Source organism: Panthera tigris, chromosome B4 (assembly GCF_018350195.1).
Source record: "Panthera tigris isolate Pti1 chromosome B4, P.tigris_Pti1_mat1.1, whole genome shotgun sequence".
NCBI lineage: Eukaryota > Metazoa > Chordata > Mammalia > Carnivora > Felidae > Panthera > Panthera tigris.
Window position 1 is genome coordinate 89121469 of NC_056666.1, and position 17146 is coordinate 89138614.

The 17146-nt window shown below is 46.8% G+C and overlaps 1 protein-coding gene across 1 annotated transcript in view; it reads left to right on the plus strand.

Annotated features, from left to right (window-relative positions):
* The window catches only part of RASSF3 (Ras association domain family member 3), a 74842-nt gene extending 60521 nt beyond the window's left edge, over positions 1–14321 (plus strand). Inside the window, exons 2-5 of the mRNA XM_042992680.1 lie at positions 3266–3373; positions 5457–5694; positions 7660–7769; positions 11834–14321. Coding sequence (XP_042848614.1) covers positions 3266–3373; positions 5457–5694; positions 7660–7769; positions 11834–11983 — 606 coding nt within the window. The 3' untranslated portion in view covers positions 11984–14321. The remainder of the gene's footprint in view (positions 1–3265; positions 3374–5456; positions 5695–7659; positions 7770–11833) is intronic.
* Positions 14322–17146: the final 2825 nt, after the last annotated feature.

Genomic DNA, 17146 nt, shown 5'->3' on the forward strand with positions numbered 1-17146 from the left:
TCAGAGCGTTGCTTTTATCATTTCAGAAGCTTTTTTTCCTTGACATTCTTCACTCAGACTCGGGCTTCGCTGGACAATAAGTGCCATGAGGGTGGAGGTGTGGTGCCTGACGTCCCCACGCCCAGGCGAGCGCTTGGCACACAGCAGGAGCTCAGTAAATATTTGCTCAGTGAGCAGGCCTTGGTCTGTGGCCTTTGTGGGCAATTGCTATGTCAGTTGACTTAAAAATATGGCGTAGATCTTAACCGTTCTTACAGGAAACAAAAAATCCTAATGATGTGAAGTGATGGTGCATGTTAACTAAACTGGGGCTAATTGGTTTGAAGTATATACGTATGTCAAATCCTTATGATGTACACCTAAAACAAATAGTGTTATATGTCCATTATATCTCAGTAAAAAAACTCAGGGTCCCAGCCTTCTAGGGTTTAGCTGCTTCTCTGGGATTTACTTTCCAGTTAATCTTTTAATAACAAGGTGTTTTGCCTTGAAAGGATCGTGGAGGTCCTTGGGCCCAACTCTTTTCTGTTATCGTTCCTTACAGTTTCCTTGGTTTTTAATCTCCGAGAAGGAAGGATAGCTGTTGCACAAGTATGTCTCAGCTATGCTTTTGTGGGCAAGCCGGGGTGAGTTTCTGTTTGCAGGCCAGCTAGCGCCTTCGGTTTTCCTCACGCTGCTGGGAATGCTGACATGAGGTGGCCTAGGGACAGTTAAGAACTCACTAGGGGCGCTTGGCTGGCTCAGTCCGTAGAGCATACTACTTTTGATCTTGGGGTTGTGAATTTGAGCCCCGTGTTGGGTGTGGAAAGCCTGGGTGGCTCAGTCAGTTGAGCAACTCTTGGTTTTGGCTCAGGTCATGACCTCACATTTAGTGGGTTTGATCCCTGTGTTGGGCTCTGTGCTGACAACGTGGAGCCTGCTTGGGATATTCTCTCTCTCTCTCTCTCTCTCTCTCTCTCTCTCTCTCTCTCTCGCAGCCCTTCCCCGCCCCCCAAATAAATAAACTTAAAAAAAATCTTAAAAAAATCACACAGATTCTTAAAAAAAAAAAAAAAAAAAAAACACCTCACTAAATTCTAAATGGACTTGACCTTGCTCTTTGCTCTTAATCACTCCATTTCCCCCTTCTCTTATTTAGGTGGTAAGCCCCTAGGGTGGACGTATGCTACGATATTTGTGTAGTTAGCTACTTTGTACATTTTTAATGGTGGGTCTTTGGTTGCCTTGATTCCTCAAATGGAACCACTTTGCCCCATATGTCCCACCAGTGAGAGCAGTGTCGGATTTTTGCAAAGTTGTCCTGTTAGGGTCAAGAAGCACGGTTGAGATGATTCACTCTGGTCCCTTTATTTCCTAGGAAATGAGGCAGTGGCCTCAGGTCAATGAGCGGAGGGCACGGGATTAGTTGGTGAGAGACTCTGGACCAGAGCCCCCGTCTCGCTGGAATTGGGCACGGTTTTCACAGCACCCTCTAGCTCTGCCAGTGCCACATCTCACCCGTTAGGAAGTGGAAATCCCTTAGGTTCACTGTTTAGTATTTGCTCTGAAGAGTCTTTGGACAGTCTGTACTGAAAAATCAAAGTCGACACAAAGACTCAGGATCTTTTTTCAGCTATGGCCCATGGCCAGCTAATTGTGGATTGGAAAGAGCAGGGCCAAGCCGAGAGTTACAATATATGTTTTGAATTTCCTTAGAAATAGTCATTGAAGCTTCTGTAAAGTTATTTTTTTATTTTTTTACTCTTTTTTTTTTTTTTTAATGTTTACTTATTTTTTGAGAGAGAGTGAGCATGGGCAAGTGCATGGCGGGGGGGGTGGGGTGGGGTGGGGTGGGGGGGTGCAGAGGGAGACAGAGGATCCAAACTGGGTTCTGTGCTGACAGCAGAGAGCCTGATGCAGGGCTCAAAGTCATGCACCGTGAGATCATGACCTGAGCTGAAGTCTGACGCTTAACGGACTGAACCACCCAGGCGCCCCCCCTATTCTTGTTAGTGGAAGCAACATAGAGGACCCGGGTTAAAATTAAATTTGATCTCTTAACTAGTTGAGGTGTCCCCGGACAAACCACACACTTCCCGAGGGATCTCAGGATTTGGAGTTACTGAGGGTTGGTAGGCTTTGGAACCAGGCTTCAGGGAAGTTCTGTCACTGCCACAGAACTGCTAAGTTTCTATTGGCAGGTGAATTTACTTAGAACTTGACTTCCTTTGGAAGCCGGAATAATAATGTCTACTCGGTTAGGTTGTTGGGAGAATTAAATGCAACACTTGTATGCTTGGCTTCTTGGGGGTCACAGCACACTGAAGTCTGGCCGTCTGTGATTGCATCTAGCCATTACATCATATCACGCACTGCTTGAGCTCTTTAGACGAGAAACCGTTATTGAATTCTTCAGTGGAAAGAGGGTTTACTATCATCCCGTCCACAGTGTGGACAGTCCAAGCCGGGGTCGAGACTGGATGGGTTGCGAGTGGGTGAGTGGGGGAAATCTGGCTACTTGTATCTTGACATGACGATGTGTTTGGAAGATCAATTACCCTGTGGTAGTTGTGTGTAATTAGGTCATTGATTAGTGCCAGTTAACATGATTAATTACCATACTTTTTGCTTATAAATATGGCATAAAGCTGTAAAGACCATAAAGTTCGTAGAATTTGCTAATGAGGAGCTTTTGGTTTGTGTCTTTAAATATTGTTTAAAATGGAAATAGCTTGGGGCACCTGGGTGTCTCGGTTGAGGCTGAGCCGGCTGACTCTTGATTTCGCTTCAGGTGGTGATCCCAGAGTTGTGGGTTCGAGCCCATGTCAGGCTCCACGCTGAGCATGGAGCCTGCTTGAGAGTCTCTCCATCCTGCTGCCCGGTTCCCCTGCTTGTGCGTGTGCGCTCTCTCTCTGTGTCTCTCTCTCAAAAAAATACAATAAATGGAAATAGCCAATCCTACAGGCACTCTGAGAGAATGGTGTCTGTGCAGAAGGGAAATTTAGCAAAGGCGGTTTCACAAAATAATAATTAATGAAGCGTTGCCATTAGCTGCTGACAAATTAGTTGTAGCCCTCAGGAAGGTGGTAGTCTGAAGGAAGGAGAACCATATTCGGTGGATGACCCTGAGAGTTTGACAGCGAGAGGGTGTGTGTGTGTTCGTGTCTGCGCGTGTGTTTCGAGGTGAAGTGCCCCAGAGTTCTTGTGGGGACTGTATAAAGAATCCTGCCTTACCTGCATTTTTTCTATGATTGTTCATGTGTGGCACGGCTTGTTTTCCTTCCAGGATGTGGAGAAAGAGAAGGAAACCCACAATTACCTCAGCAAAGAGGAAATCAAAGAGAAAGTTCACAAATACAACTTAGCAGTCACCGACAAGTTGAAGATGACCTTGGTAAGCACCCACAGTACTGTCTACGTTGGCACAGGTCGAAAGACAAATAAATGTAAATTGTTGGGACTACAGTCTATGTGTTTTAAAATCTCCGAGTAGCGTTTGCAGAGGTTGAATGGCCAAGGTGTGCAGGACGGTAAGGTGGAGTGTTTCCGCAGCTTTCCAAGTAAAGTTCTGTGTTGAAGTAGCTGAACATCCGTGAACACTTTACAGTTTTATTGTAAACGTTTTTGTGACCCCCCCCCCCCCAAAGGATGTTTAGCGTTGAGTATAACCACTGTCTGTTTCACATACAGGTGGTGACTCAGATTCTAATAAGGCTTTAGATAAGTTTTATCTTGTGCAGATAAGTTTGGAAGTGTCAGCAAAAGGATTTCGTGCCCGTGGCTCAGAATATACTTGAGCTAAGATTTCTCTCAGCTGGTTGTTGTGGAAGATGAGGGAGGTCGTCCTCACGTCCTACACGTTGCCGTTTCGGGCTTCAACAGTGTGGTACCGAACGCTGATGCTCAGCGGGGGTGAGGGTTTAGGGGGAAGGAGGCCCAGGGCTTAGTGACAGTACAAGGAGAGCCAGCAACAAAGCCACAGTATTCATGTGCCTACAGACTGGACTGGCATCTGTGCCTCGTCCTCGCATTTGGTGACTTTCCTTGAGGCACCTGCCATCCCTTTGCCGGTTTCCAGGGCCCTTGGACTTCGGCCTGTCAGTCTGTTGACCGTGAACTTGACAGTTGAGCAAAGACTAGGCTGACCCGTTTAGGACAGGCCCTACTGAGCTCTCTGACCTTTGAGGAGGAGCCTTTAAATCCAAGCCTTTGTGATAAAGAACCCCTCCCCGGCGGACTCCCCCAGAAGGGGGGGTGGGACAGACGATCCCAGCTTCGTCATTCCAATGCTCACATTTCTTTTTTCAAACGCATTTTTCATCAAAGGAGAAATAGTCCACTTGCCATGGTTTCTTCTTCCCTTCCCACCATGGAGATTAAAACATGCAGGTTTCCATTCGTTTCATAGATAGAAATTTTAAGTGTCGTATAATACTTACCAAGGAATGAACACACGAATTGGCATTGTAAGTTGACCTTGTGGAAAGGAAGAAATATATGGACCAAAAAGGAGATTTTTAATGTTTGACTTTAACTGTCTCATTTATCGATATAACACCTGAAGATTTGTTTTAATAAAACGTTAGAATAAACTTTTTCTAAATATACCCGCTGTAAAAAGAAAAAGTGAAGACCAGACCGTTATTACTATTTTTGGCAACTAAGAAATAGTAATTCTGCTCTCGGTTAAACGCTAAACTCAACAAGTTGTCTGTATAAATATGTGTGATTTTTTTTTTTGGGGGGGGGTAATAAAAATTATACCTCAGTAAAACTGTTAGGAAATAGTATGTAGACGGAGGTACAAGTCAGACCAGAAAGACAAGTCCTTACAATCTCTGTAGTTCACATCGTATCTTCGGGTTGTTTTGCACATCTTGCCGCTCGAGGTGCCGGGATCACATCATCGTGTACCCCACGCTGTATATGGCATATGTGTTGTGTACAAATTTTGAGTGAGATCGGTCATCGAGGACATACCATAAAGCCACTGGGAATGAAATAGGTTGTTCATTGACCACTCCAGGTTACTTGGGTGTCTCCCAGCCCCCCAGTGACCTTCCTTTTCTGTGTAATAGCTGGCCATCAGCTGCGGACGGACGGAGGCCCCCATGTGTGAAGGTGTCTTGGGATTTGGCTGGCCGCTGCCCCAGGGGATTGTAACCTCTCCAACGGGCCCTGACCTTTCACATGTAGCTCCGGGCGCTTCGGGTCCCCAAAGCAGGGGGAGGCTTCTGTCCCACATCTGCCCTACAGACCTTGCTCTGGAAGCACTTTGTTGGGGGTGTTCCCTCCCTCTGAGATCATTCCCTCAGGGGTGATCTTTACTGAAGTTCTGCCACAGAGCAGGAAAAACAAAGACCAAGAGAAGGAAGGCGAGACATTCTTTCTCTTGTTTTGCCGGGGTGCTTCCCTCGAATGCCATGCCGAATGCCGCAGTCAGCGCAACTAAGTGTGTGCTTCTCTTCTGGCTTCAGAACTCAAATGGGATTTACACTGGCTTCATTAAAGTCCAGATGGAACTCTGCAGACCCCCACAGACTTCTCCGAGCCTTGGAAAGCTTGCTCCCAGTAGCAATGGCTGTACGAACACGCTTCACATCAGCAGCACGAACACCGTGGGGGAAGTGATCGAGGCCCTGCTCAAGAAGTTTCTCGTGACCGAGAGCCCTGCCAAGTTTGCACTTTATAAGCGTTGTCACAGGGAAGACCAAGGTATGCTGCCGTGCGTGAGATGAAAAGGTCTCTGCTTTTAGGTCTCTATCCTCATTCGCAGAAAGGACACTGCTGGGTGTCTGTACCTCGGTGGTGTCAGAGCCCTGGGGTGGGTTCTGGAAGCTGTGGTGATCGTGGCTCACACCTGATGTTTGCTGGCTTTCCGTATTTTTGAGTTGGCTAGTTGGGGGTCTGAGGAGCCCCGAGGCAGCCACATGTGATGGGCCTTTGTGGAGGAGTTTGTGATGTGTGCACGGGATGGGGGGGGGGGGTAGCTTTGAGGGTTTTTTTGGTTTTTTGTTTTTTTTTTTTGTTTCCCGCTTTGATTTTGATGCTCTTCAGGACGAAAAGGAATGCCTCTGTGCTTGAAGGCTTCATTAGCACATCCCACATTTGATGTGCATCCGAACATGGAGTGGTGTGGGGGGGGCCTGCGTCCTCAGAGACTTTGAGGGTGGGAGGCACACGTGTGCCTGAACATCTCAGCCTGGAGTGGCACAGCCGTGAGTTCTTCAGTTTCTTTAGCTTGCCACACTGGCCTTGACGCTGGGGCATTTTGGTACGTAGCTCTCCAGAGGCCAATCCGCTGGATGAATGACATTCCGATCTGGGGTCTGCCTGTCTGAACTTAATACCCACGTTCGGTGGATAGAAAGAGAATATTAAAGAACTGCGTGAAACTGAACACACAGTAGTCGAGGGCAGGTACTTGAGCAGAAATCGATACCACTGTGATCCAGTGATTCACCAAGAGCTCGTTTGCAAATGGTAACTATGTGTAGGCGATCAGCTACTTAAACTGTGCTTTTGGGGGGTAAAGCCTCCAGCAGAGCCATGGAGGAAAATACACTAACCTGACACGAGAGAACTGCCCTTCAGTTGCATGGGGATGGAACCCAGCTAGTTGCTAGGTGTGCATGCTCTGTTTTGAGCACAGGCCACCTGCAGAATACGAAGAGGGGCAGGCCAAGATTCCTGCCTACCCTCAAGAGGCCCCAGGCTCAGAGTTGTGGGGGTTTCCGTCCACAGGGAAATCAGGACCCGCGATGCAGTTTTTTCCAGAAGTGCCAAAATAACGTAAAAGAGCTCAGATGGCATTTTATCCTGCCAGCTGCTGTGCCTGCCCACCTGGACTGGAGTGGCACACACGGACAGTAATAGTGTGATAGCGGCCTGTTGAGATAGTACCCTGATGGCTGGCGAAATCTTCCAGCGTTGCAGGCAGTGCTGGTACCCTCGGGGGGGGGGGGGGTGACTGTGTGGGAGGAGACACATACAGCTGTGCTCTTGAAGTCACCAGAGCTTGCATCCTGACCGCCCGGTTTATTTGCAGCTGCTAAAATTCTAAATCTGTAGACAGATTTGCTCCTAGTGCTCCAATTTTGTGTTCTTTGGATGGTGTATTATTTTTACAGTTTCTGAAAGGGGTTGCAGATGCTTTTTGAAAGGAGGAGCAGAATGAATTGTAAGCCCGTTTGGGGACTAAGACCCATTTAAATTCATTCTGGACAGTTATTTTCTTTTTTTTTTTTTTCCTTCAACGTTTATTTATTTTTGAGACAGAGAGGGACAGAGCATGAACGGGGGAGGGGCAGAGAGAGAGGGAGACACAGAATCCGAAGCAGGCTCCAGGCTCCGAGCCATCAGCCCAGAGCCTGACGCGGGGCTCAAACTCATGGACCGTTGAAGTCGGACGCTTAACCGACTGAGCCACCCAGGTGCCCCGAGAGTTATTTCCTTTTTGATCAAGGCACAGCGTATATTGTGCAGCTGTCCATACGGTGGAAATAGTGTAGATTTCATTCCACTATTGGCTGTTTCTGGTCACAAGAGGAGGAGGACGGTCACTTGGTGGCTGGGTGACATGGGCTGTTGTGTTGATCTGGAGGAGGGGCTGGTAAGCGGGGCGTATGGTCCGGGGGACGGCTCAGTACTCTGTCACATGCCGCTTGTCTCCTCACCCAGTCTACGCCTGTAAGCTCTCAGACCGGGAACATCCGCTCTACCTGCGTTTGGTGGCTGGGCCCAGGACAGACACCCTTAGTTTTGTTCTTCGTGAGCACGAAATCGGAGAGGTGAGTAGTTGTTCATTCTTGCTTTAAACCGTATGGAGCAGCCGATCCTGTTTTACTGCTGTAGTGGAGTGACTTTTTATCCACTTGGGAGGGGGACAAAGGGAGAGAATGTGTGTGCTCTCGCGTGAGTGTCTGGCTGTACCTCTTGGGAGGGGGGAGAGCTGGTCTGTGGACGATACCTTTCTGTGTGGTGTGTGTGTGTGTGTGTGTGTGTGTGTGTGTGTGTGTGTGTGTGTGTGTGTTTTAATGTGCTTGCTTTCTTTCTTTCTTTCTTTCTTTCTTTCTTTCTTTCTTTCTTTGTCTTTCTTTTGTTCTTTCCTTTTTTTCTTTTCTTCTTTCTCTTTCTTTCTTTCCTTCTTTCTTTGTCTTCCTTCCTTTCTTTCTCTTTCTTTCTTTCTTTCCTTCTTTCTTTGTCTTCCTTCCTTTCTTTCTTTCTCTCTCTTTCTTTCTCTCTTTCTCTCTTTCTCTCTTTCTCTCTTTCTCTTTCTCTCTCTCTCTCTCTCTCTCTCTCTCTCTCTCTCTGTCTCTCTCTGTCTCTCTCTCTCTCTCTCTGTCTCTCTGTCTCTCTCTCTCTCTCTGTCTCTCTCTCTCTCCGAATGAGAGAGGGTGGGGATGGGGAGAGAGAGAATCCCAAGCAGGCTCCACGCTATCACTGTGGAGCCTGACGTGTGTCTTGATCCCACAAACCGAGAGAGAGCATGACCTGAGCTGAAAGCAAGAGTCAGACACTTAACCGACTGAGCCACCAAGGCGTCCCTGTGTTTTTCAGTTTTCAGAAGCAGACCCGAAGTTAGCGTACGATATAATTTTTTTTTACAACATCCATTCTCTTGGTGTGTAGTTTTCAGAGGTGGGAGGAGAGTAAGAAAGAAAGCTGCCTCCCACCTAAAGAGCGCTTATCACCCCTTCTACCTCCACATTGCCCCAATCCAGTTAAACTATGAAAGTCGACACTCTCCATATGTTTGCTACTAACAAACATCTGCAGGCTTATTCATTTAAAGAGAAATAAAAGGAAATGGAATCTCTTTACCATGAAAGACCTTTAACTTTCTAGAATCTTTTTTTCCTCTTGCCAGAATGATTTAGAAATTATGTTGGTATATGCATCATTTGCCATTTTCTCTCCAGGGAGGATTGAATTTAGGCCAGTTCTGTTGAAGGAAAAAGCACTTTATACCATTTTTCTAGATCAAATGTCAGGTTTAAAATGATGCTTGAGTAAATCTTGCAAGGCCTGGGTCTCCGTCTTCTGTCTAGAACAGGAAATGTTATCCATGTAGAACATCATGTGATACAATGAGAATAGTTTCCAGGTTAAAAGTTAGGAAACCAGTGGGGTGCCTGGGTGGCTCAGTCAGTTAAGTGTCTGACTTCAGCTCAGGTCATGATCTCACGGTTCTTGAGTTCAAGTCCCACATCAGGCTCTGTGCTGACTGCTCAGAGCTTTGGGTTCTGTGTCTCCCTCATTTGCTGCCCTTCCCTGCTCGTGAGCTTGCTCTCTCTCTCGCTCTCTCTCTCTCTCTCTCTCCAAAATAAATAAACATTAAAAAAAAATTTAAAAAAGGAAAGGAAACCAAGTCTCAGCTTCCTACTGTTCCTCTTGTTAGATTGGGAGCATGACCTTGGGTAAATCTTCCAGTCTTTTCAGTCCTCAGTTTTAAAATCTGTAGAGTGGGACTAAAGATTTTAAAAGGTGGCTTTGAGTCACAAATTAAAAATGTATGTAAACATGCTTTGTAAATTATGTTCATATGTCTAAATTGGAAGTTTATTTGGGGGGTTTTAGGAAGACAGTGCTTTTTTTTTAATTTTAATTTTTTATTTTTAAAGATGTATTTATTAAAAAAAATTTTTTTTTAACGTTTATTTTTGAGACAGAGAGAGACAGAGCATGAACAGGGGAGGGTCAGAGAGAGAGGGAGACACAGAATCCAAAACAGGCTCCAGGCTCTGAGCCATCAGCACAGAGCCTGATGTGGGGCTCGAACTCACGCACCGCGAGATCATGACCTGAGCCGAAGTCGGACACTTAACCGACTGAGCCACCCAGGCGCCCAGATGTATTTATTTTTTACTGTTTAAATTTATTTTGAGAGAGAAAGTGTGAGCGGGGGAGGAACAGAGAGACAGGGAGAAAGATTTTATTTTATTTATTTTTATTTATTAATGTAAAAAAATATTTATTTTTGGGAGAGAGAGAGAGAGAGAGACTGAGAGAGCGTACACACGAGTGGGAGAGGGGTAGAGATCGAGGGAGACAGAGGATCCAAAGTGGACTCTGATCTGTCAGCAGAGAGCCTGATGCAGGACTTCAGCTCAGACACGATCTCACAGTTTGTGAGTTCAAGTCGGACGCTTAACCAGCTGAGCCACCCAGGTGCCCCAGTTTTATTTTATTAAGGAATTTTTTTTTCCATTTTATCTATTTTAGAGAGAGAAAGTGCAAGTGAGGGAGAGGGTCAGAGAGAGGGAGAGAGAGAATCCAAAGCAGGCTCTACCTCTCAGCACCGAGTCGGATGCTGGGCTTCATCTCCCAATGGTGAGATCATGACCTGAGCCGAAATCGAGAGTCAGACGTTTAACTCACTGAGCCACCCAGGTGCCCTCCCCGCCCCCCCTTTTCCCTGACAGTGCTGTTTTAATTAATGGCGTATTCTAATGTAGAAAGTTTTGTTCTCCTACTCCATGTTTCTTATTCTCGTTAATAACCAGGTCAGAATTCCTCTCCAAAAAGCCTTCTACCAGGTGCCCACTTGGCGGTTTTATTCCTTCTGTTCCATCTGTTCCACTTGTATTAGGTTATCTCCAGTCTTTTTCCTCCCCTCACTCCTGGGAGGTCCCCATCGGAAATTGTTCCTGACGGAGGCAGTGACTCTCAGCAGAAGACCCAGGGTCCCCTTTTGGGAGGGGAGGATGTGTCGAAAAGCAAACAAACAAAAACTCCCCCGTGATGCCAAGTACCTTTCTTGACTGCTTTAGTTAAAACAAAATTTAAACCCCACCGGTGTTTATTTTGTGCCTGCTAGGTACCAGGTGCTGTTGGGGAAACAACTCAGAGACTCGAGGGCAAGAGACAAACCTCAAATAGTGAGAGGTGCAGCAGCTGCAGTGTAGGTAAAGTGTAGGTGAGGGAGGTACTCAGCAAATAATGGTCATAACTTTTAAATCTTTTGTGATCGTGGCTGCCATTGCTCAGTGAGAGCTTCTAAGGGATGTAGTTCTGGGTGGGAAGGGAGGGAGGAAATTATGGAAGACTTCTTAGAGGAAGTGGCATTTAAGCTGAGGCTTGAAGGTTGAGTTGAGTTCGCCAGGCAGAGTGGAGAACATGTGCACAGCCACGGAGGCTAATGTTATGGGTGAGGGCCACAGCATGGCGGGGAGGGGGTGCGGAGGGTGCTAGAGGGGTTAGAGTCTGTCAGACTTAGCAAGAGCAACTAGGGGAAACCACCGAATGATTCTAGCAGGGCAGGGTGAGGCCTAGATTTGCGTCTTACAGAGGATTGAGGCTCACTGTTGGGGGAACAGAGTGGAGAACCTAAGACCGGAGTAAGAAGGACACGGGCGAGGCTCTCCCAGGAATGGAGAAAAGGATGGCGGATAAATCGGGGGCAGTAAAGGTAGAGAAAAGCAGGCCAATTGGACAGCTGCTTTAGGCCCCGGTAAGATTGTGGGAGGTGAGGAAGAAGGCAGTGACAGTGGTGACTCCAGGGAGAGGGGGCGGGTAGGGGAGCCTCTGGGGTCAGAGGAAGAGGGGCCAAATCAGCAGTGAAAGTGTCTAGAGCACTTTGGCTCTTGTGGGAGCCCTTGTGGAGGCCAGTGGGAAGAGGGAAGGACTCGGGGTGAGAGTGTGGGGGTTGGCCTGGCTGCCATCTGGAGGGCAGGGGCCGCATTCCGTGGGAGGGCTGCGTAAGACAGCCTTAAAAACCTTGTAACCTTGTAAAACAGGCCTTTCGAAACGCTGGCTGGAGTAGGAGGGGCAGCCACACCCCCGCCTACTCTGGGCCAGCATTCCCGAGTTCTGACTTCAACACCTGGCATTTTTCTTTTGTGTCCTTTCACAGTGGGAAGCCTTCAGCCTTCCAGAACTACAGAATTTCTTGCGGATCTTGGACAAGGAGGAAGATGAGCAGCTGCAGAGCCTGAAGAGGCGCTACGCAGCCTACAGACACAAGCTGGAAGAAGCCCTCAGTGAGGTGTGGAAACCCGATTAAGGCACCGGGTTCCCTGCCGCTCGGGAAGGAAAGGCGCAGGACCTGTGTACAAACCGGCGCAAGGGTCTCTCTCGTCGGAGGGCTGTCTTCTTGCCCCGTGACGCTAGGGTCTTCCCTCTTCGATCGCTAGATCTAGTTCCCAAAACCTGGTCACGCAGCGTCCCGCACCTTAGGCATCTTCTGTAAGGGATTCTGCAAGCTTGTTCTGTTACGGCACTGCGGTGTTACCTCTCGGCAAGCTGTGAATCTGTAGTCTCATCTGGAGCCATCCAGACTGCTTTGAAGCATGGACTCGGGTTTTTGTTTTTGTTTTTAAGTCCTTACTTTCCTTTAGTTTAATTATGTGATGATGCTGTTAAGCTGAAGGATGTGCAAATGATTTTTTAAAGGCTTAACAAGGAATCTATCTGAACACTTGTCCTGTGTTGAAACTACCTGTTTTTTTTGTTTTTTGTTTGTTTTTTGTTTGTGTTTTGTTTTTAAATGTCAGAGGAAGCAATCCATGTGAACTGTAAGGCACAGGAAGCTAGGAACTCTGAGGACTTTGTGAAGGGTTTCGTAGGAGTTTGACAAAGGAAGTGAAGAGCAAGTTTGCAAGAAGGCGACAGTGGAAGTTGGGGAGCTCTGCAGGAATGTGGTTTGGGTGAGGCGTTGATGGTAGGGGAGAAAGGTGTATTTGCTGATGAGGTGGACGCATTCGGTTTTGAGATGTTAAACCCATTGTAGTATTGCTTGATTACCTGGTGAGTAAAATATGGGAACAGAGCCAAAGAAAGTAGCAGCTAGACCAAAAGGAGGGACCTGGGAAGTCTGCAGCTGAGCAGAACATTCCGGCAGGTGGACCTCGCAGACCCATACATACAGGAGTCATGCCACTGGGGCTGCCCTCCCTGTGGACGGTCCCAATGCTCTCTTCTCAGGGTGGTGGGACAATGACCGTTTGCTAACTCTGTTATGTTGTGGTCCTCCCCCCACCCCCACCCCCCCGCCCCCCAGCTGTTTTCTGGATTGAAAAGGAGTCTGGGTAGGGAGCGGCTTGTCAGGTAGAGAGCTCGCAGAAGCATACTTTTGTGACAATCACTCCCCTCTTTTCCCCAGTTTTCCCCTTTTCCTCCCCTTCCCCTCCCTTCCTTCCTCCTTCTCCGTCTCCCCTCTTTTCCTTCCCCCTTCCTCTTACAGTCTGTTCTGACATAAGGTAGAATCGGGATATGGATTGTATAGACCCTAGGACTACTTGGCTGTAGGCTGTAGGAAGGAGGGTGGCGAGAAAGGGAGGGGACCCCCCCCCCCCCCCCCGCCTCGCAGCTGATCACACAAGAGGGGTTCTTTCTGGAAATGCTTTCACAAACGTGCATGTTCCTCCCAACCAAAGAAAGGCATGTGCAATAGGAGCCTTCCTGAAAGCAGGTAAAATAACCCCATTCTTTTTTCAGCAATCTGAAAACAATGGGAAAGGTGTGCTTTGGTTCTAGAGGGGCCTTGTGGTCTATTTTAGTCTAGATGTGTTTTGTTTATAAATTCCCAAGGAATTGTCCACACTTTGGTGACACCTAATGGATTCTTTTTGAAATTCCAAGGTGCTTCATTTCTTTGCCTCTTACGTGAACTGTGCCTTTTATCGCAGCATTTCTGTTCCCCTCTTGGTGTGGCACTTCTGACTTTTCAGAGCACACCCATCTTGTTGGAGGCAGGTGTAAATGGCGGTCATGCCGTGCCACACACGTTACTGCGACAATCGTATCTTCCTAAGCTTTTTAAGGAGAGTTGGGGGGTGGGGTGGGGAAGTAGAACTAGCTATAAAATATGTATGGCACAACTTGTTTAATTTTGCATGTAACTTCTTTTTAGTGCCTCGATGAGGTTTTAGTGACATTGTCATCTAATACTTTACCTTTTTTGTTCAGGGAATGCCTTCGTGATTTTTATACTGGTTTTACTATTCAAGACTGTGGCTTGGGTTTGAGCGTACTGTTATCAACCACCTGGTCTTCTATTCGCCCATCCAGTAAGCTTATATTTTGTGAAGCTTTTGTTTCTCTGATGAAGACACTGTTAGAACCTAAAGTAGTAGCTGATGGCTATCTGTGAAGGAAAAAAAAAAAAAAAAACCAACTTTTTTTTTTTTTTTTTTTTTTTTTTTTTACTTGAACTAGATTGTCTAAAATAGGCATCCTCCTCCGTAGTACCCGGAACCTCGCTCATTGTCGTGTGCACTACAATTTGCAATTTGGAAAAGTTGCTGTATTGAAATTCTGTCAGTACACAGTTCTTTGAATACTGATGTTCTCTCCCAAACACTGGTTACCGCAGCAGCGTTTTTCATGGGTGAAAGAAGAAAGGCCACTAAGGCCAAAGATTTTAAAAAATCATTGTACAAATTCTTACGTTAAATTAAACTAAGCTTTGCTGTAATACTGTTTTCTCTTCAGTATGTGATGGTACAGGAATGTTGTTAAATGAAGGGCGTAGTATTGCAGGGGAGCATTTTAAATCGCAGAAATAAAAAGTTATAATATTTATAATTTTGATGAGTTTATTTTTATAGGGAAGATTTTTCTTCCCTACAGTTGTTTCTGGAATGGCAAATTGTTTCCATTATTAAAAGTCGAAGTTGTTGATGTTTGTTCGTGTGTTTTTATTTATGGCTCGTAATATGCCAGGTGAAAGAAGGTCACGGGGGTGGGGTGAACTTCTGCAGATATGTGAGGACCATATGGGAATGCAATGATTTACTGGGTTTGAGTGGGGCACATTTGTTCCCCCAGGGGTTGTTTCCTTTGTCTTATCCTCTGGGGAAAATAACCCCAGCCGAGTGTCTGCCCATACAGCACATTTTAATTGTGAAACGTACATCTACTCAAAAGTGTATAAGGGGCACTTGGGTGACTGAGTTGGTTAAGTGTGTGACTCTTGATTTCGGCTCCCGTCAGGATCTCATGATTTGTGAGTTCGAGCCTGGCATCAGAGCCTGCTTGGGACTCTCTCTCTCCGTCTCTCTCTGCCTCTTCTTGACTCATGTGCATGCGTTCTCGCTCTCTCACAAAAAAGACAACAAAACACAAACGCATATAAAGCATGTGAACAAAGAATTGACATAAGGTGGGCAGCCTGTGGCCACGACCAAATGGGAGGGCTATCATCAGTTCCTTAGAAATCCTCTCCCTTTACCCTCAATTCCTGCCTTTAGGTCTCCTGTCCTTGAAACAGACCACTGTTAACATTAAAGGTATTTGTGTTTTTTGGCCAGCATGACTGTCTTACACGGTATGGTGGGATGGTGAGTGGTTGGTGGTCAGCAATGGTGACCGGGTAATATGCTCTGTGTGCAGACCTCCATGCCCGCCGAGGCAAGTGTTTTTTTTCCTGCTACACTGCCCCCTAGAGGCGTTGGTGAAATAGCGAGGCTGCACCCATTGGTGAGGGGGAAACATTCCAAGTACCATAGCTTTTTTATAAGTGAAAATACTATAGTAGAAAATGATGGTGTGGGGCGCCTGTGGGTGGCTCAGTCAGTTGAGGGTCAGACTTGATTTCGGCTCAGGTCATGAACCCAGTGTTGTGGGCTTGAGGCCCGCGTGGGGCTCTGTGCTGAGCCTGCTTAAGATTCTTTCTCCCTCTGCCCCTCTCCCCTGCTCACGTTCTCTCTAAAATAAAAACAAAATGATGGCTTCAGATAAAGGTGTGTTTTGATGAACCATCCAAAGGAATTTAGGAGTTCAGCCTGGGTTACTACCCAAGGTGCAGGGGGAATTTTTTGGAACTTTTATCACTTAAAGGGAGTTAGCTGCCTGCCGTAGGCGCTTTTTTTTTTCTTCCCCTTTTCAGAATTAGTTACCAATTGATAACTTGTTTAAATTTTCTTATTTTGAAAAATCCCCAAGAACGGTGAATACTGCATTTTGTGTTTGAAAGAAGGGAGAGGGGTGCCTGGGTAGCTCAGTCGGTTAAGCATCTACCTCTTGGTTTCAGCTCAGGTCATGATCTCATGGTTTGTGAGTTTGAGCCCCTGCATCAGGCTCTGTGCTGACGGTGCAGAGCCTGCTTGGGATTCTCCATTTCTCTTCTGCCCCTCCCCTGTTGCACTCGCACGTGCGCGCTCGCTCTCTCTCTCTCTCAAAAATAAACATTAAAAAAACTAAAAAAAAAAAAGAAGAGGGAAAGTCTCTATACTATAATAGCAAATTCAGACAAAGTGTTGACGATGTGCCAGGCATTATCCCAAAACCTTAATACGTATTAACTCATTTTCTCCTCCGTGAGGTAGGTGCCATCAACACCCCCATTTTACAGATGAGGAAATGCGCTGAGGTCCCGCAACTTCCCCATGGTCTCTCCGAGGGTGGCAGAGCTGGCTCCCTGCAGCCGAGCTGCCCGGCCTCTCTGGTCTTCCTGTAAGTTCCATGCGGTCTTCCAGTTCAACTGCCAATGAAAACCCTCTTATGTTGCTTGTAACGGGCAGTTCGTCTGCTACCAGGCGTCTGGGTATAGCTGGGATTTGTGGGAAACGAAAGGACGGCCTTGATGTCAGAGTGCTTTATCCTCCTTTGTTGTTGTTGGGCATTTAGCAATTCCATTGAAGTGATTACAAGTTACCTAGAGTGAACCGTCTGCCTGTGTTTTCATTTGCAGGTTCTGTTGTGCTGGAGACTGACAGGGCAGGTAGCCAGGCCTGCGTTCTCACTGCAATTAGCACGGCAATTCCCTGGAACCACTGGAAGAATAGCGTCAGGGAGAATTCACTGTTCCCCTTGGAGAAGGCTGGAGCTTTACTCCCCCATCAAGGATGGATGAGTCTCTCCACAGGAACCCAGGGCACTAAGTATTATTCAAAGTCCTTAGAGCACACACTTGTGTGGTGTGAATCACCACATGTTCAAGTGTGCAGAGGAACAGCTCTGTACAGGGGTGAGGGGAGGAAATGGGGGAGGGGGAGGGGAGCGGGCAGCATTAAATAACAGCCTTCAGGTGAAATGTCACCTGCAGGGTTGTTTTTTGTTTTGTTTGGGGTTTTTGGGTGGCGCTTTTTGGTTTCATTTTGCTTTTTGGCAGACCTTTCCCTATAATTCTACAAGGTGAGAGAGAATGGCAGGGTAGAGGACAGGCCCTTTTGATCTTAAATAACGGTTTGCAAAGACACTTAGGACTCCTGTTTGGCTGAGGTCG